General features: G+C 53.2%; 1 protein-coding gene across 3 annotated transcripts in view; it reads right to left on the bottom strand.

The window, feature by feature from the left end:
* Positions 1 to 21174, bottom strand: part of PRDM6 (PR/SET domain 6) — a 327951-nt gene extending 306777 nt beyond the window's left edge. For all 3 annotated transcript variants that reach the window (XM_085640772.1, XM_085640774.1, XM_085640773.1), the window contains exons 1-2: positions 20969 to 21174; positions 16471 to 16945 (exon numbers count right to left, since the gene is read on the bottom strand). In XM_085640772.1, the coding sequence (XP_085496898.1) occupies positions 16471 to 16936 (466 nt within the window). In that variant the 5' untranslated portion in view covers positions 16937 to 16945; positions 20969 to 21174. The remainder of the gene's footprint in view (positions 1 to 16470; positions 16946 to 20968) is intronic.
* Between the last annotated feature and the right edge of the window lie 1494 nt (positions 21175 to 22668).

Genomic DNA, 22668 nt, shown 5'->3' with positions numbered 1-22668 from the left:
AGGACATTCCTTCGTAAAATAGGCCGCTGTGTATGCTGAACACCAGATTTGTGGGAGATCGCTTGGACTTCACAGTGCTAGCCATGAGGTGGTATGGCAGGGAAAAGGGGGAATGCGCTGGGGGGATTGTTTCCCCTTTTGTCCAGGATGTGTTCCAGAGGGGGCCCACCGAATCTGCTTATTATCCATTTGGGAGAGAATGATCTCATAGACCTATCTGGCCTGACTCTAATAAAGTTGATGAAACGTGATCTGGAGGTCCTCAAGGCTTCCTGGGAGGGCACCCAGGTGGTATGGACAGAGTTCATCTCGAGGCTACATTGGAGAGGAGCACGTAACCATGCGGCTATGGAGAAAGCGAGACGGAAGGTTAACCGAGCCATGAGACTGTATTGTGAGGGCAATGGTGTGAAGGTTCTTGCTCATTCTAACATACAGAGCACGGAAGGTTATCTTTTTAGGGATGATGGGGTTCATTTGTCCAAGATGGGGCAAGCGTACTATTTACTGGAGTTAAGGGACTTGATTGCACAAATTTGGAAAGAAAGTATATGGTGCGCCTGAGAAGGGTTTTTCAACAAATTTGCTCAGGGGTGGGGGCAGGAAAACTCTTTTGGTTTTCCTGATTGGCGGGTTTTTGCTGGGGGGTGGGCAGCCTTGAGCGGGATTGTCCATCCTCCAACGGGCTACAGGGGTCAGTCATTCGGGTTCTGATTGAGGGTTACATTGGGGGGTTATGTGTTTGTAGATAGGTTGAAATAAAAATAAAATTGAGGAATTTATTTCATTATATAATGACAAATGTGTTGAAGAGAAATATATTTGGCACCTGTCTTAATAAAGTGGCCTTTTTTGCTATACAAAGAACTTGTGGTTCGTGAGTTATTGTGCGAGGGGGGACTCAGGGGCTGCGAGGCGCGAGCCGGTCTCCCCCTAGGTTTTTTTCGCACAATGGAGCGGCCACACAGGTGGTACTGATGGGTAATCAGGGAGGCGGGAGGCGCACGAGGGGAGGTGATATATAGAAGGTAGGCGGGGCGGGAAAATCACTGTGCCCTCGGGAACTGGGAGGAGGGGTTTCCAGGCCAATTTTGTCCCACCCACCCTTCCCTCTCTCTTTTTTCCATATGTCTTTTCACATCTACTGGGAGTTCATGTTTTAGCTTTGGCGATCGTCAGAGCAGTTTTTTCTTTCTCTTGCCACGCTAAGACATGTTTTTGTCGGATGGCTAGTTAGTTTGTTTTTGGTAGGCGGGTTTTTGCTGGGGGGGTGGGCAGCCTTAAGCGGGATTGTCCATCCTCCAACGGGCTACAGGGGTCAGTCATTCGGGTTCTGATTGGGGTTTACATTGGGGGTTATGTTTTTGTAGATAGGTTGAAATACATTTGAGGAATTTATTTCATTATATAATGACAAATGTGTTGAAGATAAATATATTTGGCACCTGTCTTAATAAAGTGGCCTTTTTTGCTATACAAAGAACTTGTGGTTCGTGAGTTATTGTGCGAATTCCAACGGGGCTTTGACTGGGAAACACAACTTTTAGGCACACACCTCCTCCCCTACCCCACCCACCCCCATTTAGTTTTTACTCTCCCTCGGTCAATCTTGTCAAAACAAGTCCACGTTGGCTAAACGCTATATCTGGAGTGTTCATCAAACATTGCAAACGTGATTAGAACCACAAAAAACACTTTTCTCTATGCACGTGTGGCTCACCCTGAACTACAGAGCCGACATCGGTGACTCAGCAATCAAGCTGTTTAACTGTTTGCCTATCTATACATGTCTGTCTCCCAACCTCAGTGTCGATCTTTTTATACACCCGCGCATCAGTGGAATCTACAGGCCTCTCGCTCCCTGCCAGCCGCATACGACTGCGCGCCATCTTTGATCGGGATGATGGCGATGAAAATTGTAGCCCAAATTAAGGACAAAGTAAATATAGGCAAATGGACAGCGTTTTATCCCTGCCATTGTGAGATGTTCAGACGAAGGAGCGTTGAGATACAAAATAGCCAGGCGAGCCTAAGTGTCAAATGAAACTTCCAACGCTGGAAGAACGATGATAATGAATGAATGAACGAATGATAAAATATGGGGAGTGGAGCGTAATAATAATAATACTAAAAATACAATAATTTGTTATGCACAGTGTTTCATAGTGCACTTGAGCCATTTTTTTTTAATTGTTGGTACTAGCACCCAATGCAGTGTCACTCACGGAATTAAAGAACTTGTATTTGCGTCAGGGAAACTGGGACAATATTAAATTCAAGCTATTTTCTGCAGTTTTGATATGTGAAAGATGGGAATAGGCTCAAAGTTATTGGGTTCCATCTTTTAGATTAGTATTACAATATAAAATCTGTTCTCTCTACTTTTCATTTAAGGGTGCAATGTGAACCAGGGTTTATTAAAATCTCTCGGACTCGAGCAAATGCTCCTTGAGTAAAAATGGGTGTTATATATTCAGCACAGGGAGAGGCGCACTTCACGCGCCTGTAACAGGTTGAGAGGGACGCCGCGCCTGGGATTTTAGCAAGTCAATGCATGAGTGGTGTTTTATTTTTAATGATATTTCCTTCACCGCTGAGTCCAGCGCTCGGAAAGGGCTCGAGTGTCAGCATCGACTGCCCTGTGTTCGACTGCTCTTCGCACACCCCGCCGGATGCCCGATCTCGGAGCTGGCATCTCTGTTAAATACGAGCAAAGTGGTGTTCATAGTAAAAGGAGATGGGACGAAAAGGCATGTCCACGTTTTCTAACCGATAAGCGACCATAAGTGAATAGTCACGCTACTCAGTTTTTGGCAGCGAAAAATATGTGCGAGATAGCAGATTGGTGCAAATTGCATAAATGAAGCACGCTCACTTACACAAGTGGGTGTGCACAGAGGGCTCGCGTGTTGTGGATCTTACACAAGAACGTGGCTCTCAAAAAGAGTGTTTGTGCTAGAGTCTCGCGCGTGTGCGCGTGAGGCCATGTGTGCATGTATACGTGGGATTAAGTCAGAGTGTGTCTGTGCGTAGAGTATGTGTATTTGGGTGAATATGTTTGCCAATGTTTTCGATTGCCTGTATCTGTGTGTCTGTGTAGGTGGGGCCAGTGTCCGACGTGTTTGCGTGCCTGTGCCAACGTGTTTGGATGTGTGTGTGTTTGCGTGTGTTTGTAGGTGAATGCCACTGTCTGTGACGTGTGTGCGTGCTTGTGCCAACGTGTTTGGATGTGTGTGTAGGTGGATGTCACTGTCGGTCAAGTGTGTGTGTGTCTGTATATTTATAGGTGTGGGTGTCTGCGTGGGTGGTGTCAGTGAAGTGGGTGCTTGTGTGTAGTGTCTGAGTGTACGCACCTCTGGGTTGCATGGGTGCCCAGCATGCGCACAGCCGGGGATGCCACAGTGCAGAAGTTTGGTTTCTTCGGTTATAGATGCTCAGCTGGGTGTATTCGGAGTCCCTCACTCTGTTTCTCACCTCACACACTGCAGGGGCACATATCGCGCCCCCAGCCCCCATCCAGTGACCCACATGCACGCAAATCAGGGCAGCGGGGTTCGGGGTGCCCCAGTACCTCTCACTGCAGGGCGCCTATCCCGGGTTGGATACCGAGATACTGACCGCAGGGTGATAAGGCTGCCTGCTTCACAGGGTGATGCGCGGATTTACGAGCAGGCGGAGTCCACGCTTCGGGGAGACGTCTCTCGCGAGCACCGCTTGTAGCTCGCTCTTTCTTCCTGTGTTCCGAGCTGCTGCAGCTTCGCCGACTGGCCGTGCAGGGAATGGAATCTAAACACTCTCTGAGGCCCTCTTACCCTGCTGCTGTGACCTTTTAGACCCCCAGCCACCCACACCCAAAAGCCACCACATTCAGCCTGCAGTGTGTCTATGGAAGATACTCCACTCTTTTCCTGGAGGGGAGAGAGGGGGCAGGCTCGGGCTGGCCCATAGGGCAACCAGGCAGCGCCGGGTGAGCTGCCCTGACAGCTCCGAGTGCGGCCCGTGTTCTGGCCGTTTGTGGACCTGTTAATGGTCTGCTGGGGTCAGCTCTCTGTTCATTGATCTAATATTAAAACAAACATTTCCTGCAGCAAGCTCTCGTTCAGACCTTGCAAAACACTACTACAGCGTGCCTTTAAAAGCTCAAAACTGATCAATGTGTAAACATGGGCGGCTTTTCAGATATCAAAACCACTAATGGAGCCACTTGTATTTTGGTGCCTGGGCCTACTTTCTCTCCCGGTCTGACCTGGAAGGGGAGGGATGTCTGTAGTAGCTACCCCAGGCTGTGCTGCCGATGGTCTGGGTGGGAAGCATGTCTGTATCTACTGCATTCTGCCCTGCAGAGAGCCTGGGATGAGAGGTGGTGTCAGCCTCTGCCCCACTCTGCCCTGCAGAGAGCCTGGGATGAGAGTTGGTGTCTGCATCTGCCCCACTCTGCCCTGCAGAGACTCTGGGGTGAGAGGTGGTGCCTGTGTCTGCCCCACTCTGCCCTCCAGAGAACCTGGGATGAGAGGTGGTGCCTGCATTGCCCCACTCTGCCCTGCAGAGACTCTGGGGTGAGAGGTGGTGCCTGTGTCTGCCCCACTCTGCCCTGCAGAGACTCTGGGGTGAGAGGTGGTGTCTGCATCTGCCCCACTCTTGCCCTGCAGAGAGCCTGGGATGAGAGGTGGTGTCAGCGTCTGCCCCACTCTGCCCTGCAGAGAGCCTGCAATGAGAGGTGGTGCCTGCATTGCCCCACTCTGCCGTGCAGAGAGCCTGGGATGAGAGGTGGTGCCTGCATTGCCCCACTCTGCCCTGCAGAGACTCTGGGGTGAGAGGTGGTGCCTGTGTCTGCCCCACTCTGCCCTGCAGAGAGCCTGGGATGAGAGGTGGTGTCAGCGTCTGCCCCACTCTGCCCTGCAGAGAGCCTGCAATGAGAGGTGGTGTCAGTGTCTGCCCCACTCTGCCCTGCAGAGACTCTGGGGTGAGAGGTGGTGCCTGCATCTGCCCCACTCTGCCGTGCAGAGAGCCTGGGGTGAGAGGTGGTGCCTGCATCTGCCCCACTCTGCCCTGCAGAGACTCTGGGGTGAGAGGTGGTGCCTGCGTCTGCCCCACTCTGCCGTGCAGAGAGCCTGGGATGAGAGGTGGTGCCTGCATTGCCCCACTCTGCCCTGCAGAGACTCTGGGGTGAGAGGTGGTGCCTGTGTCTGCCACACTCTGCCCTGCAGAGAGCCTGGGATGAGAGGTGGTGTCAGCGTCTGCCCCACTCTGCCCTGCAGACAGCCTGCAATGAGAGGTGGTGTCAGTGTCTGCCCCACTCTGCCCTGCAGAGACTCTGGGGTGAGAGGTGGTGCCTGCATCTGCCCCACTCTGCCGTGCAGAGAGCCTGGGGTGAGAGGTGGTGCCTGCATCTGCCCCACTCTGCCCTGCAGAGACTCTGGGGTGAGAGGTGGTGCCTGCATCTGCCCCACTCTGCCGTGCAGAGAGCCTGGGATGAGAGGTGGTGCCAGCGTCTGCCCCACTCTTGCCCTGCAGGGAGCCTGGAATGATAGGTGGTGCCTGCATCTGCCCCACTCTGTCCTGCAGAGAGCCTGGGGTGAGAGGTGGTGACTGCATCTGCCCCACTCTGCCCTACAGAGAGCCTGGGATGAGAGGTGGTGTCAGCGTCTGCCCCACTCTGCCCTGCAGAGAGCCTGCAATGAGAGGTGGTGTCAGTGTCTGCCCCACTCTGCCCTGCAGAGACTCTGGGGTGAGAGGTGGTGCCTGCATCTGCCCCACTCTGCCGTGCAGAGAGCCTGGGGTGAGAGGTGGTGCCTGCATCTGCCCCACTCTGCCCTGCAGAGACTCTGGGGTGAGAGGTGGTGCCTGCGTCTGCCCCACTCTGCCGTGCAGAGAGCCTGGGATGAGAGGTGGTGCCAGCGTCTGCCCCACTCTTGCCCTGCAGGGAGCCTGGAATGATAGGTGGTGCCTGCATCTGCCCCACTCTGTCCTGCAGAGAGCCTGGGGTGAGAGGTGGTGCCTGCATCTGCCCCACTCTGCCCTACAGAGAGCCTGGGATGAGGGGTGGTGTCTGCATCTGCCCCACTCTGCCCTGCTGAGCCTGGGATGAGAGGTGGCGCCTGCATCTGCCCCACTGTGCCCTGCCGAGAGCCTGAAATGAGAGGTGGTGCCAGTGTCTGCCCCACTCTGCCATGCAGAGAGCCTGGGGTGAGAGGTGGTGCCTGCGTCAGCCCCACTCTGCTCTGCAGAGAGCCTGGGATGAGGGGTGGTGCCTGCATCTGCCCCACCCTGTCCTGCTGAGGATCCGGGGTGGAAGAAAGTGCCTTCATCTGCCAGTTTGCCCTGGAGAGGGTCTAGAGTGAGGAGCAATGCATATATGTATATACGAATACATAGCTCATGCTGCCCTGCTGAGTGAGGGCCCTGGGAGCAGGAAGTGCCCATATCCACACCCCTCTGCCATGGATCTAGGGTGGCAGAAAGTATTTACAGTAACTCCGCTCTACCCTGCCCAGAATTTTGGTTGGAGAATAAGCCTACTCTACCACATTCTGCCCTCCCGAGGATCAGAGTGGGTGAAGGCGCCGATGCCTACTCCATTCTGCCCTGTTGAGGTCTTGGTGGCAGAAGGTGCCAATATATACCCCATTCTGTCCCGCTGAGTGGCTCGCATGGCACGAGGCACCTCTGTCCCATCATCTTGAACCGCTGGGGATCCGGGTGGGGCACTGCCGATATTTACATTCTGCCCTGCCAGGGGTCTGGGAGGGGGACTACAGCCACGTCACAGCGCCCTGCTGACGGCCCGAGGTGGGAAGGGGAGTTCCGCGGTCGCTTCCACCCTCTCCTGCGCGGTGTACGCATCTCGTCGCGACCCCCACAACGGCGACCCCTTCCGCCTGCAGCCCGCAGAGGAGCCGCCGTCGCTGCTGTCTAAGCGCTTTTCATTCCTTTTGATGTAACTGAAACGACGCAGAACTACCCGATATAGACGAGACCAAACACTTGTGCACAACGCACAACCAAACCGCTTAAAAAGCGTAGCGAGGAGTCATTCTGAGTTAAACTAATGCGAACACTCACCAGCCTCTCCCAGGTCAAGAGCTCCGTCCCTCAGGTCTGGGGTGTGACTTGTGAGTGAGAAATAGTGTCTCATGTGTGTGTCCATGTGTGCCCGCACATGTATGTGTGAGTGTCTGCTGCTATGTGGGAATGTATATGTACAAGTATTTGGGTGTGTCACTGTTTGCGGTTGATTATCCCGTTCAATGTGTTTATGGGCGTGTTTGTGCAAGTGCTTCTTTGCGTTAATGTGTGTGACTCTGTGCACAGTCTGTTCGCCGTGTTAGTATTTGCACGTGAGTCTGTGTTTACGTGTGAGTGTATTAAGACACATGTGTGTTTGCGGGTGAGTGGAGTCCGCCCCCGCCCCTTCCGGCATTGATTGCAGCGGTGAGCGGAGAGCCCCGGTGCCCGGGCGGGGCAGATGGGCCTGGACAGACCCCCGTCCCCGAACACCCCACACCCGCCGCAGATGATGAATCGGCCCCGCTGGAGGATCAATGGCTGGTCAGCGCTGGCTCCACTCGCTCCCAGACACCACAGGGCAATTAATTGCGGCCTGTCCCCTCATCCCTCATCCGCTGCTGGCACATATCGATGCAGATTACTGCTGAGGGCCGCTTTATCACCTCAAATAAACAGCGCACACCCCTGCTCACCTTCGGCTAATATACGGCCGGGCGTGTGCACACCGGCAGGAGCGGCCGGCGCACAGGGACCGGCCGCAAGCCGCAGGGCGCCCGCACGGTCCGGCAAACCCGTGGAGGGGGAAGGGAGACAGATAGAGGGCGGGAGGATGTGTGGGATAGTGTCAGTCTCTGCACACTCTCTTCTTTCGGTTCACTGTCTACTGTTAGTAACAAAGACGAGAGAGTTGAAAGTGGCCCGCACTCGCAGAGCTGAGGCCCCGGCTTTACAGCAGGGCCAGGGGCAGGAAGCAAGGCACACGGAGTACTTCAGAGATGCTGAGCTTTTGCCTGACTGGCCCCGTCGGAGCACTGTAAGGAGCTGCTCTCTGCCGGACACCCCTCCCCTTCATTGACCGCACCGACCCGATCCTATGTGTCCCTTCTACGGCTCCTCGCAAGGTGAGGGACTTAACTATTCTCGTGGGTCCGCCGCCACCCAGACCCCAATCACAGCTTCCACCTGTAGCGCGCGCACCATAAGCTACAACAGCTTCGGAATGATGAAAGGCAGGGTCGGTACGAACCTCGCAGACTGCGGGAGTCTCAGCAGGTGCTCAGCCCACTGCGCTACATTATCCAGTCTGTCCGCAATTACTTTATAACACTCTATTTCATATTAACGCACGCGAGAACTGACTCATGTGAACACACCTGGTGTGATGCATGTGATGTTCCCAAAACAAAACTATCAGCAGGTATACTTATGTATATTACAAACACGTTAATTAAAAGGGAGTACAGGGAAGCAACTTTTAACACCAAAATGTTTCCATCACAAAAAGAATGTTTACTCCAAAAAAGCGAAACATATATTTGAAAGAGAAGGCCTACAGCAAACTTTTCAAAAGCAGATACAATATTGGTAAGTTTCCTTTACATGACGTGGGTAGTGTTTCTAACGTTAGACGAAATCAACGTATGAATTATATAATGTACTGCGTGTTTTGTTGTGTTCTGTGCCTGTGTGTGTGTGTCTGTGTATAGTTTCCACAGGAGCATGTATATTATTTCGCTCTTGGTTTTCTCTGTGAGGTGCTTGTGATGTTAAATTCAGAGCTGGGCCTCTCGTTGCCCCCGTCTTCCCCGTTCACGCGCCCCTCTCTGCGGAAGCAGCAGTTGTGGGTGCAAGGGGCGTCCGAGCCTGGGGGCTGAGGGGCCGAATCCCTCCTCCCTCCACCCAACTGAAGCACACGGGGCTCGTAAATAAGCAACAGCTTAGCGGTACGAGGACAGAGCCGTATTAAGTCGCAGACAAAGTGGGCGATCGCCCGGCACCCCCATGGCTGCTTTTATGTGACCTGATACTTGGACATATACTTCAGTGTTGTTTGGTTTCCTGCAGGCTTGAATTAGCAGAAAATAGATGATAAAATAAAGGTTTCCCGAACAGGTACCATAAAATATGCCTTTCCAGGGCCGCAAAATGCTTAAACTGGCGCTGTAGGGGGTAGGGCAGTGAAAATACAAGAGCGAGAGAAGGGTGGACAATCCACCTGTGTGGGCAGGGGCCACGAGGAAGGAAGGAGACACCACCCATCCCGGGCCAGCACCCACCGAGCTACCCTGCGCCGTTTACAAACACACCCGTGTCACTGCCAGAGTCGTCAGGACAGAGCGCCCACCCGCCGACCCCCCAACCAGGAAACACATGCTGCCTCTTTAGATGACAGCCTGAGGAACGGGGGCTCCATTCAATATCTTTATTAGTGCACAGAGGTGGTGAAATCTGTATTTATAATACACACACAAATATTATGGGCTCTCCTGTGCATATTCCTCAGGGAGCCCACACATTCATGTGTGCACATCATTTAGATGTTGGAGTGTGTTTGAATATACCTTATGGACGCCTACATGTACATGTATGTACACACGCTCCCATCGAACACGTGATTGAGGATACCTGCAACTCAAGCATAGCGGGAATTCTCGGCTTCTGGCTGCTGTAAATACAACCAAACACACCTGTGCACATCTAAACATACTTTTAAAAATGCGTAGGTTCCCCGCACATACGGGCGAATGTACAGACACCAAAAGCCGTTAAACGGAAATTATATTCGAAAAAAGAAAGCTGAATCATGTAAAACTGTTTCCAGTGTTACAAAGCATAAAATACACTCAGAGCAGAACTTAAATATTCATACATGGTTCATTAATATTACTAATATTTTTTTAAATTATTTTTACTATTATTTATAACAATCGCAATAATACGAACAATACTACTACTAATATAGGAACACTAATAACAATAATAATAAAATAAGAATAATTTAATACTAATAATTATTACTATTAGTATTACTTTTATTATTAACAATCGTAATATTAGGAACAATAATACGAATACTAATAATAATAGTTATTATTGTTAATATTATTAATAATCTTATGACCAAATATGCCCCCCAGTCCAGATTTTTTCTTTTTCCATTATTTGAAACTAGATGTAAAGACGCCGCGTCTACACATATTTCGTCACTCTGCGGTCACACCGCTGCACTCAGGAAAGGAATGAAGACCGGACAAAGCACTTGTTCAGTGTCAATAAAAACCTAACTACGCAGCCATCATTCACTGCTTTATTATTACAGATGACCCCGTTCTGGCGGACCTTGAGCCTGGGGCCGAGCCGCTGTAAAACTTACGCAAATAAAGTTTAAATTCAACTTTAAGCTACTCGTAGCCTTTTTTTAAACAGCCACGTAAACATACAATGAATGATATTTCCAGCTGAAAACACCACTCGCCCCTCAAAAGGCTAGAGCCTCTACGCCGGTGCCGAGGCCGCTCCGACCCCGGAGCCGGTGCTCGCGCGCACTGCCCTGAGCGCGGACTCTACGGCACTGCCCGGAAACTATTCCCAGGGACCGGGACCGGCGCGAGCTCTCAAAGCACCCTCACTCCTTCCACCAACCTCCAACCATGGGCTCAGCTCGAGAAGATGGAACAAGAAGAGAAAGAAAACGGAAACTACAAAAATACCGTACACACGCTAAACCAGGCTAAATAATAAAACACCACAGGTTTCATTAAATGCGGTTGTAAATGTTGATAAGTCGTGTTTGTGCTGAAAGAAAGGATATAAGCCAAAACCTAAAGGAAGGTAGACAGAGGAGAGAAGTGAAGGACGTAACATTAACCGGTACAGGGAAATTAAGACGAAAAAAGGAAGAGGGAGTGGAGAATGAGGGGAAGAAATCGAAATGAAGGACTGAAGTCGGAAGGGAGGAAGGAAGTGAAGACAGTAAATTAAAGGTGGAAGGTAACAAAGAAGCAAACAACCACAAAAGCGAAGAAAGGTTAGTGGGAGAAAGAGCGAAAAAGAAAAGAAGAGTCGTCTTTGCGATCAGGAGGAGAGTAATTATATTTTTTCTGATTCTTTCTTCCTCCTTTTCTCTGCTGGTGGTGGTTGTCTGTTGGTAGTCTCAGTGCGCGCGTACGCGTTTGCCTGAGTCTGTGCGCGTGTTTGCGTGCGTCTGTGCGCGTGTTTGCGTGCACGTGTTTGCGTGCGTCTGCATGCCCGCACGAGGCTACCAGCAGGCTTATTTACAAGCCCCTTGCCTCGCCAGTCCGTCGCTTTTTTTTTTACTTAGGAATAAGTGACGTACAAGCGGCGCAAGGGACTTATAAATTAGCCCCTGGGTGTTAGAGGAGCCCCCAGCCGAGTGCATTATTGGGTATAGTCTCTGGATCTTGTGCTAATTGGGGACTCCCCGATGCTTGGTCAAAAGTAGTCTATGAAGTTTTCTGTGGAGGGTTCCTAAGAATCTGAAGTGGCATCTCTGGGGTAGCCCCGGAGTCGATAACCGTGCTCCTGTGTGTGTTGCTGAACGCCTGGGCACCTGCGGGCCTGTTTGTTAGTGCCACTGGCATCTGTGGTGGGTTCTCTCTGATGGGTGCTGTCTGCTAAAGGCGTATGATGGGTTGTCTGCAGCGGGGACTCTGCAAGGTGCTCTGCGGTGAAGACTTTCGGGCCGATGCTCTGTTGGGGTGCTCTCTAATGGTTCCTCTCTTGAGGGGCCTACGTGAGGGTGTTCTGTGGAGAAGCTCAATGGACGGGAGGGTGCAATGTAAATAATGCTCTTTCCAGGGTGTTCGCAGAAGAGTTCTCCCTGCAGGGAGATGTGTGAAGTGTGCTTTGTGGAGAGTGTTCTGTGATTGCTGGTCTCAAGAGCGTGCTCTGTGGTTGCTGGTCTCAGGAGGGTGCTCTGTGGTTGCTGGTCTCAGGAGGGTGCTCTGTGGTTGCTGGTCTCAGGAGGGTGCTCTATGGTTGCAGGTCTCAGGAGGATGCTCTGGAAGTGGTGCTCTTTCCAGGGTGTTCGCGGGAGGGTCCTCCCTGCAGGGAGATGTGTGAAGTGTGCTCTGTGGAGAGTGTTCTGTGATTGCTGGTCTCAAGAGCGTGCTCTGTGGTTGCTGGTATCGGGAGCGTGCTCTGTGGTTGCTGGTCTCAGGAGGGTGCTCTGTGGTTGCTGGTCTCAGGAGGGTGCTCTATGGTTGCTGGTCTCAGGAGGATGCTCTGAAAGTGGTGCTCTTTCCAGGGTGTTCGCGGAAGGGTCCTCCCTGCAGGGAGATGTGTGGTGTGCTTTGTGGAGAGTGTTCTTTGATTGCTGGTCTCAGGAGGGTGCTCTGTGATTGCTGGTCTCGGGAGGGTGCTCTGTGATTGCCGGTCTCGGAAGGGTGCTCTGTAAGTAGTGCTCTCTATAGGGTGTTCTCAGCGGGGTTCTGCCTGCAGGGTGCTCTGTGTATTATGCTTAGTGTGGGGTTCTCTGTGATAGCTGGTCTCAGGAGGGTGTTCTGTGTTGACTTCTCCGTGGTGGGTTCTCGGGCACCCGCCTCTGCTACTCCCAGTTGCTCGTGTAGCTGGGTGGGGTGCTCTCTCTTGGGTGCTCTGGAGGGGCCCCAAATGAGGGCCCGACGATATGTTGCTCTGTGGAAAGTATCCCAGGAGAGTGCTCTGCGATAGGTGCCCTCCACAGTGAGCCCTCTGGAGAGGTCTTTGTGGCGGGTGGCCTGTGCAGGCTGCTCTGAGGAGAGTGTCCTATGGACAGTGTTCGGTGTTGTGTTCCTCGCCGTGGCGCGCGCTAGCACCCCTTTCGTTTGATTTGCTGAGTGTGGGTGTTCTGTCAGGTGTGAGCTCCGCACAGCGCTCTGTGGAGCTTGCAGTCTGCGTGGTGCTCTGTGTTTTGTTCCCGGTGGTTGGTGCTCGGGAACCACGTGCTTGTTGTCGTTGTGATCGCTGGTTTGGACTGTTGTCAGGTGGATTGTGTGGCGGATGCTGCATGGAAGGCGCGAGGAAGCTCTGCAGGGAACCTCTAGGGTGCTCTGCGCAGGGTGTTCCGTGGTGGAGTCGCTGGGACGGATGCTTTTTGCAGGGTTCACCATGGAGGGAGCTCTGTGCTTATTGCTTTGCGGTGTGTGCTCTACGGAGGGTGCCTCGCGGAGGCTGCTCTTTAGTCAGTGATATTTTCAGGGTATACACTGTGGCCAGTACTAGCTGCGGCCGGCTATTTTTTGTGTTCTAGATGGAGGTTGTTCTGTGGAAAGTACTCTGTAATTGGTTGGAACATCACTGATGGGTGCTCTTTGTAGTGGGCCCTAGGGAGGACGGCGTGGTGGGTGCTCCTTGTAGTGGGCCCTAGGGAGGATGGCTTGGTGGGTGCTCTTTGTAGTGGGCCCTAGGGAGGATGGCGTGGTGGGTGCTCTTTGTAGTGGGCTCTAGGGAGGATGGCGTGGTGGGTGCTCTTTGGAGTGGGCTCTAGGGAGGATGGCGTGGTGGGTGCTCTTTGGAGTGGGCCCTAGGGAGGATGGCGTGGTGGGTGCTCTTTGTAGTGGGCCCTAGGGAGGATGGCTTGGTGGGTGCTCTTTGTAGTGGGCCCTAGGGAGGCTGACGTGGTGGGTGCTCGTTGGAGTGGGCCCTAGGGAGGATGGCGTGGTGGGTGCTCTTTGTAGTGGGCTCTAGGGAGGATGGCGTAATGGGTGCTCTTTGGAGTGGGCCCTAGGGAGGATGGCGTGGTGGGTGCTCTTCGGAGTGTGCCCTAAGGAGGCTGACGTGGTGGGTGCTCTTTGGAGTGGGCCCTAGGGAGGATGGCGTGGTGGGTGCTCTTTGTAGTGGGCCCTAGGGAGGATGGCTTGGTGGGTGCTCTTTGTAGTGGGCCCTAGGGAGGCTGACGTGGTGGGTGCTCGTTGGAGTGGGCCCTAGGGAGGATGGCGTGGTGGGTGCTCTTCAGAGTGTATACTACGGAGGTTGACTGGTGGGTGCTCTTTGGAGTGGGCCCTAGGGAGGAAGGCTTGGTGGGTGCTCTTTGTAGTGGGCCCTAGGGAGGATAACGTGGTGGGTGCTCTTTGGAGTGGGCCCTAGGGAGGATGGTGTGGTGGGTGCTCTTTGGAGTGGGCCCTAGGGAGGATGGCGTGGTGGGTGCTCTTTGTAGTGGGCTCTAGGGAGGATGGCGTGGTGGGTGCTCTTTGGAGTGGGCCCTAGGGAGGATGGTGTGGTGGGTGCTCTTTGTAGTGGGCCCTGGGAGGATGGCTTGCTGGGTGCTCTTTGTAGTGGGCCCTAGGGAGGATGGCTTGGTGGGTGCTCTTTGTAGTGGGCCCTAGGGAGGATAACGTGGTGGGTGCTCTTTGTAGTGGGCCCTGGGAGGATGGCTTGGTGGGTGCTCTTTGTAGTGGGCCCTGGGAGGATGGCTTGCTGGGTGCTCTTTGTAGTGGGCTCTAGGGAGGATGGCGTGGTGGGTGCTCTTTGTAGTGGGCCCTAGGGAGGATGGCGTGGTGGGTGCTCTTTGGAGTGGGCCCTAGGGAGGATGGCGTGGTGGGTGCTCTTTGGAGTGGGCCCTAGGGAGGATGGCGTGGTGGGTGCTCTTTGTAGTGGGCCCTGGGAGGATGGCTTGGTGGGTGCTCTTTGTAGTGGGCCCTAGGGAGGATGGCGTGGTGGGTGCTCTTCGGAGTGTGCCCTAAGGGGGCTGACGTGGTGGGTGCTCGTTGGAGTGGGCCCTAGGGAGGATGACGTGGTGTGTGCTCTTTGGAGTGGGCCCTAGGAAGGATGGCGTGGTGGGTGCTCTTTGTAGTGGGCCCTGGGAGGATGGCGTGGTGGGTGCTCTTTGTAGTGGGCCCTAGGGAGGATGGCGTGGTGGGTGCTCTTCGGAGTGTGCCCTGAGGAGGCTGACGTGGTGGGTGCTCGTTGGAGTGGGCCCTAGGGAGGATGGCGTGGTGGGTGCTCTTCAGAGTGTATCCTACGGAGGTTGACTGGTGGGTGCTCTTTGGAGTGGGCCCTAGGGAGGTTGATGGGGTGGGTGCTCTTTGGAGTGGGCCCTAGGGAGGTTGACGTGGTGGGTGCTCTCCGCAGTGTGTCCTAAGGAGGTTGAGGGTGCTCTACGGTGGCTCCTCTATGAAGGGTGTTCTGTGGAGGGTGCTTTGTTGTAGGTGGTGTTTTGCGGATGAGATCAGTTGAAGGTGGTGTCTGTAGCGTGCTTTTGTTTGTATTCCAGGTAGGAAGTGTTCGATGGTGCCTGATCTCTGGTGGGAACTTTGTGGTGGGTACTCTCTGGAGAATGGTTTGGAGTGGGTGACACTTTGTAGGTACTCCGTTGAGACTGCCGTTTTCAGGGTTCTCACTTTCCAGGTGCTCAGTGTTCTGTGGAGAATATCTGTGGTGGGTGCTCTCTAGTGGGTGTTCTGTGGAGCAGGTTTTGTAAGTTGTCATCTTTTGAGGGTGATCCATTGAGAATGGCGTTGTGCTCTGGTTTGTGTTCCGGATAGAAGGTACTCTTTGGAGCGTGATCTGTGATGAGTGATCTACGGTGGGTGCTTTATGATAGGTGCACAGTGTAGGCGCTTTCATGGGGGTGCTTTGTGGTGGGTGAAATTTTGACGATGCTACGTTGGGAGTGATATTTGGAAGATACTTTGTTTTGTATTCCAGATGGTGGACATTCTGTGGAGAGTGTTCTTGGTGGGTACTCTATGGTGGAATCTCTATGGTGGGTGCTGCGTGGCGGGTGCTCTGTGGGGAGTGCTCTATGGTGAGTGCTGTGTGGCGGGTGCTCTGTGGCGGGTGCTCTGTGGGGAGTGCTCTATGGTGGGTGCTCTCTGGAGGGTGCTGCGTGGCGGGTGCTCTATGGTGGGAACTCTATGGTGGGTGCTGCGTGGCGGATGCTCTGTGGGGAGTGCTCTATGGTGGGTGCTGCGTGGCGGGTGCTCCGAGGGGAGTGCTCTATGGTGGGTGCTCTTTGTGGGGTGCTGCGTGGCGAGTGCTCTGTGGGGAGTGCTCTATGGTGGGTGCTCTCTGTGGGGTGCTGCGTGGCGGATACTCTGTGGGGAGTGCTCTATGGTGGGTGCTGCGTGGCGGGTGCTCTGTGGGGAGTGCTCTATGGTGGGTGCTGCGTGGCGGATGCTCTGTGGGGAGTGTTCTACGGTGGGCGCTCTCTGGAGGGGGCTGCGTGGCGGGTGCTCTGTGGGGAGTGCTCTATGGTTGTGCTGGGTGGCGGGTGCTCTGTGGGGAGTGCTCTATGGTGGGTGCTCTCTGTGGGGTGCTGCGTGGCGGATACTCTGTGGGGAGGGCTCTATGGTGGGTGCTGCGTGGCGGATGCTCTGTGGGGAGTGTTCTACGGTGGGCGCTCTCTGGAGGGGGCTGCGTGGCGGGTGCTCTGTCAGGTGGTGGGAACGGGAGATGCTCCCTGCAGTGTGTTCTCTAACGGGCGCGCTGTTCCGTGTCCCGGAGTGGGTGGTCGGTACTCACGGTTGTTGGGGTCGCTGGTCGGGGTGCTCAGGGGAATGATTTCCATCCGCTGCTGCCCGTACAGGTAGTAGTCCAGCTCCTCGGCGCTGCACCGGGGCCGTCCCTGCGCAGCCCGCTCCAGGCACTTGGGCCCCCCCAGTTCTATCCGCTGACCGCCCTGCTGTAGCCCACTGGGCTCGGGGCTCTGCAGGACTCCAAAGACAGTGGGGATGGTGGAGAGCGCGGCCATGGGGGCCGAGGAGATGGAGGAGGCCGGGGTGGACGACGAGGATGCGGAGGCCAGCGAGGCCGGCCGCGGGCGCAAGCTCTCCGGGAGTTCCGGGGGTCTCTCCAGCGCCGGCCCCAGGGCCCCCAGCGGCAGCGCGGCCTTCAGCTGGGTGTGCGGGAAGAGCTGCTGCCAGTGCTGCAAGTAGGCCGGGTCCACCTTCAAGAAGGCCGAGCCGGCCGCGTCCCCGGGCTTCAGCATGTCCGGCGCCTGGGGGAGAAAGAACACGGGGTGAACATGTGCGTAGACATGGGGTACACGCTCGCAGCTCTGCGTATATGAAGCATGCACTGGAACGAGGCTCGTGGGACTGGCAGGCGCTTAGAAGCTAGAGCGGTAGAGTGCAGCAGGCCCATAACATATCAGAACAAAACACGCCTTATCAGAGCATGCCGTGACAAGATACTGGCGCAGCACAGCAGAGCATACCACAGCAAGATAACTTAGCAATGGCACACCAAACCCTGCCATAACAAGATAATGGCGCACCACAAGAGAGCTTAGCAAAGCAAGAAAACTTAGGAATGGCACACCAAACACTGCCATAGCGAGGTAATGGCACAACACAACAGAGCATACCATAACAAGATAACTTAGCAACAGCAAACCAAACACTGTCGTAACAAGATAATGGCGCAGCACACCAGAGCATACCATAGCAAGATAACTTAGCAATGGCACACCAAACACTGCCATAACAAGATAATGGCGCACCACAAGAGAGCTTACCAAAGCAAGAAAACTTAGCAACAGCAAACCAAACACTGTCATAACAAGATAATGAGAAGAACACCAGAGCATACCACAGAAAGATAACTTAGCAATGGCACACCAAACTCTGCCATAACAAGATAATGGCGCACCACAACAGAGCTTACCAAAGCAAGAAAACTTAGCAATGGCACACCAAACACTGCCATAGCGAGGTAATGGCACAACACAACAGAGCTTACCATAACAAGATAATTTAGCAACAGCAAACCAAACACTGTCGTAACAAGATAATGGCGCAGCACACCAGAGCATACCATAACAAGATAACTTGGCAATGGCACACCAAACACTGCCATAGCGTGGTAATGGCACAACACAACGGAGCATACCACAGCAAGATAACTTAGCAATGGCACAACAAACACTGCCATAGCGAGGTAATGGCGCAGCACACCAGAGCATACCATAACAAGATAACTTAGCAATGGCACAACAAACACTGCCATTAGAAGATAATGGCCCAGCACACCATAGCATACCATAACAAGATAGATTAGCAACAGCACACAAAACACTGCCATAACGAGGTAATGGCGCAGCACAACAGCACATGCCATAGCAAGATAGCTTAGCAACAGCACACCAAACACTGCCATAACAAGATAATGGCGCAGCACACCAGAGCATACCATAGCAAGATAACTGAGGAACAGCACACCAAACACTGCCAGAACAAGATAATGGCGCAGCACACCAGCGCACCGTAGCAAGGCGATTTCGTGACAGAAGGCAAAACAATGCCATGACCAGATCACAACACACCGGAGCATGACATCACAACATGACAAAGCATATCACATCACACCATACCATGCCGCCACCCTAGGATGATACAGTGTTGCACTATGCAATAACAAAATACCATCGTGAAAGCACACCAAGCAATTCCATATCGGGACAATAGCACACCAGCCAGACCAAGCCATAAAAATACCTTTGCAACACTACATCAGATAACGCCATAACAAAATAAAACATCACGGCACAGAAGGGCATTCCACAACAGTATGACATGGCACATCAAGCCACACCAAACATGCCATAACACGATGGCATGCCATTTCACGCCACACCACGCCATGGCAAGATAATTTAGCAACTGTATAACTGACACTGCTGTGACAAAATCCCAGCACAGCACGCCACTCCAGAGTGTGCAGTGAAAAAATGACATAGTATAACTAGCACACCACACCATGCCATGAGTGACGAGATAGCAATGCAACAGTTCACTCACAATACTATAACAAGATAGCTGCATAGTACACCAGGGCATGCCATAAAACACTGCGCAGAAGACAACGCCTGTGCCACAAGATAGCATAGTGTAGCACATCGCAACATCCTTAACTAAATAACGCAGCGAAAGTACACCAATCAATGACATAACAAGATACAGGCACACCAGGTCGCGCCATAAAACCATAACATAGCAACAGTACATCAAACAGCAACATATTAAGATAACATCACGACAAAAACACTACAGCAGAGCACTCAACAACATACCGTGCCCTAACAAGATTATACGGTGTTGCACATCACGCCATCCCTTAACATATTGACACAGCTAAAGCACACCAGGCAATGTCATTACAAGACAGCGGCACAGCATACCAGACTACGCCATAGAAATACCTTAGCTACAGATCAGACAACGCCATAAGAAGATAACACCACAGCACACCGGGCAACGAAGTAACAACATGCCATAGTATATCACACCACACCATACCATGCCACAACAAGAGAGCAAACCGTATCACACCATCTCGGAATCACTTACAACAGTATGCATGAACATGCTCAAACAACATAACCACACAGTAGACCACACCAGAAAGTGCAATTATAACATAACTTTCACAGCATTGCACACCACATGACCCCGTGAAAAGACAACTGAGCGACAGCACGCCGACAATGTCATAACAAGATATCAGCACGCCACACCAGAGCATGTCATAACATTACATTACACTGCTTACCATACCACGCCAGAGCATGTCAGAAGATGACATCATAATATAGCATACTATACCAGACCCTAGGAAACTAACATAGCAGTACACTCGAGGGCAAAACAACATATCAACTCACGCTACGCCAGGCCATTCCATAGCACAATAACCTAACACAACTCAGCTTCGCACAACACCAAAAAGCATACCACATTACGTGACACCATGACATCGCAAGACCCAAAGGACAGCACCCCACGTTTCACACACACACGCACAACCTACCTATTTAATATCACAGCAAAGTTTGACTATCACCATTTCGCGTGCAGTAGTGACATAAACTAGTTAACCCAGTTGCACGTGCGCTTCGTGAGGTACAAGTCCAATCCTGGACGTGAAAAACACACAAGAGACGCCGGCCCCGAGTCACACACGCAGAGTGCACACCATGGACGGGCAGATGTCCCGTGCCGCTGTTGGAATGGGTCACTATACACGGGGTCTAGATAGGGAGTCTTGCCAGGGGTATCTATATAGAGAGGGATGCCTGGGGCGTCTATATAGGTAGGGATATATATATATATAGATATATATATATTATATATATATATACATATACATACACACACACACACGGAGGGATACCAGGGGCGTCTATATACAAAGGGATGCCACGGGAAAAAGATGTCAAGGGAGTCTGTAGGGACAAGGATTTCAGGGGCGTCTGTAGGGACAGGGCTGCCAGGGGCGTCTTGGCAGACGGCTCACCGGGGCTCCGCGTGTACATCCCAAACATGACCCCGAGTGCCGCTAGCGCCGGCTGGGTATGCACAGTGCTGTACAGTTCCCCGCGCCCGAGAGACCGCAGACAGTGGGGCAGCACATCCCTGTCCGAGCCGACAGCGGAGCACGGGCCGGTCCTAGGTGCAGCTGCCACGGCTGGACAGGCAGCGACCCGCCTGTCAATAGCGGACCATACCCTCCACACTCAGCCGCCGCCCCGAAGCGCCCCCTTGCCTTGCATGGACGTGAGGCGCCTCGAGGCCTGGCCGCGAACTTACTGAAGAGACACCCAAGTCTAGGCGCAGAATAGCCTCTGGACAGAGGCTGTGACAGCCGATGCCAACAGACACAGCGGCACGGGCCACAGGTCACACAGCTCGGCTGCAGCCGCCCTCGTCGTCAGTACACGTCCCAGAAGTGCCCAAGTTGGACTCGAGGTGCCACCCCGAGGGTTGTCCACGTGAATGTTCCGGGCAGCCAGGCTCGACACTGCCGCCGACCCTACACGACTATCCCCTTCTTAAAGAGACCTTACAGGGCATACAACTCGAGTGAGCTGCGAACACTTCTCTGCCAGCGGAGAAAGAACACAAGCAGTGGCTGCCGCACTCGCGAGTCGCCGGGATCTGTCACACCCGCTCAAGTTGGAAACACTCGGGGTGCGGGGTGGGTGTATGGGTGGTAGTGCCCTGCCTGCAGTGGCTGCTCTCACCTGCCTGTCCCTGTCTGAGAAGGGTCCGCTCAGGGCAGATTCCAGGTAAAGGGGCTTCCAGAGATGCAGGGACTCTCCGAGCTGTGTAGGGTGGGTTCAGGAGGCAGTAGTGCCGGATCCGAGCCGAGGCGGAGCGTCCTGCGCTCTGTGTGCAGGGACCGTGGGAGGAGGGGGAGGAGGCGGCTCGCATCCACTCCAGTCTGAGCCCAGCCGCTCTCTGAGCGCTGGGAGACGCTGCCTCGCACGTGGGGCCGCTCCACCGTGTCAAAGCATCACGTGCACGGCTGTGCGTGAGGGTGTGTGCCCCACTGGAGCGTGTGAGTCTGTGTGTGCGCGCCTACGAGCGAGGGCACGACCGCAGTGCTGAGCGCATGTGTCCACTTCAGAGTTGTGTGAGGAGGTACCTGTGTACTGCTGTCGGAGTGTGTGCAGACCTGCATTCTGTGTGCTGCTCGCAAGCGCTTGTGAACTATTGCAGGGTCTCGCGGCTCAGTCGAATAATCCATCTGCCTACCCTGTGGTAACAGGTTAGAGTCCGAGGGACCCGCTCAGCCTTTCATCCTTCAGAGATCGATAAAAGGAGTACCACTGAGCTTGACAACAATAAACATCCGTAACTGTACTGTGTGCCTGAGAAAGAGTAGGTAAGTCGATGTGTACACCACAACACCGTGCAGATGAATGTGTTTGCAGTGCACTGTTTAGTGTGTGGGTTATGGTACTGCGTGTAAGTTACTGTGTTTCGAACATACCTGAGAGTTTTTTTGCCCCTTTATTTTCATTGAGCGCGTGCAGTCTTCAGTATTGTGTGTGTGTGCAATGCCACAGTGTGTATATTTGTACGTGCCTGAGGGCCTTGTGTATATGTATGCGGGCTGCTTCCCTGTGTCTGTATGGGAGTGTGGTATAAAACCCAGCTCTACGGCACCACCGCCTGTGTTTATATCACGGCCTGTCTGCTCCAATGTTGCAGATGTGCGGGTGGCGCATGGTTACTATTTGTGTATGTACAGAGTCTACACAATCGTGTCTAACATACTTTTGGTTTGTTTCTGCGTTTTTCATTGTTGGGGTGTTTCTGGAACGTACCAGTGTCCACTCTTGGCGTTCGGTCAGTGTCTTTACCTGCGTGTGCTTTGCTCTGCGGATGCCTCGTTGTCTGTGTGTTTGTTCAGAGTCTGCTTGTGTGTCCGTGTGCGCTTGAAGTACCTTGACGCACACGTCTTCGTACGGGCAGAGATACAACATGACACCGTTGCTGTGGTGTTACCTGCATCTTTCTGTGGGCCTGCCTTTCTCCCTGTTTTTACTCGTGCATTGGCGTGTGCGCGCTTCCGATAATACAATACATCACTTCCTGCTTGTGGGTGCGGTTGCGCCTCTGCGTACTTACAAATGACGTGTATTTGTGTGCTTACCCCTGCGCACGTCTTGTAGCGTGTGTCACTGCATTCTGTGTTTCCGGCGTGCTGTACCTGCCCCGAACTTGTGTTACTGAGTGGTACACAATAAAACCTCAAAGAGTGCTTTCCAAAGTCTTGCAAACAGATGGGCTTATTTACAAGCCCCCTGCTCCACTGGCGCGTCACTTTTAATATGGGAAAAATTGACGTACCAACAGCGGAAGGGGTTTATAAATAACATCCATAATGAGCGCTATTTGTTCTAAACTTTAAAATAAACCACCCCGAAAACGACTC

This window comes from Triturus cristatus, chromosome 2_1 (assembly GCF_964204655.1).
Source record: "Triturus cristatus chromosome 2_1, aTriCri1.1, whole genome shotgun sequence".
Classification (NCBI taxonomy): Eukaryota; Metazoa; Chordata; class Amphibia; order Caudata; family Salamandridae; genus Triturus; species Triturus cristatus.
This window is presented reverse-complemented; position numbering and strand designations above follow the sequence as displayed.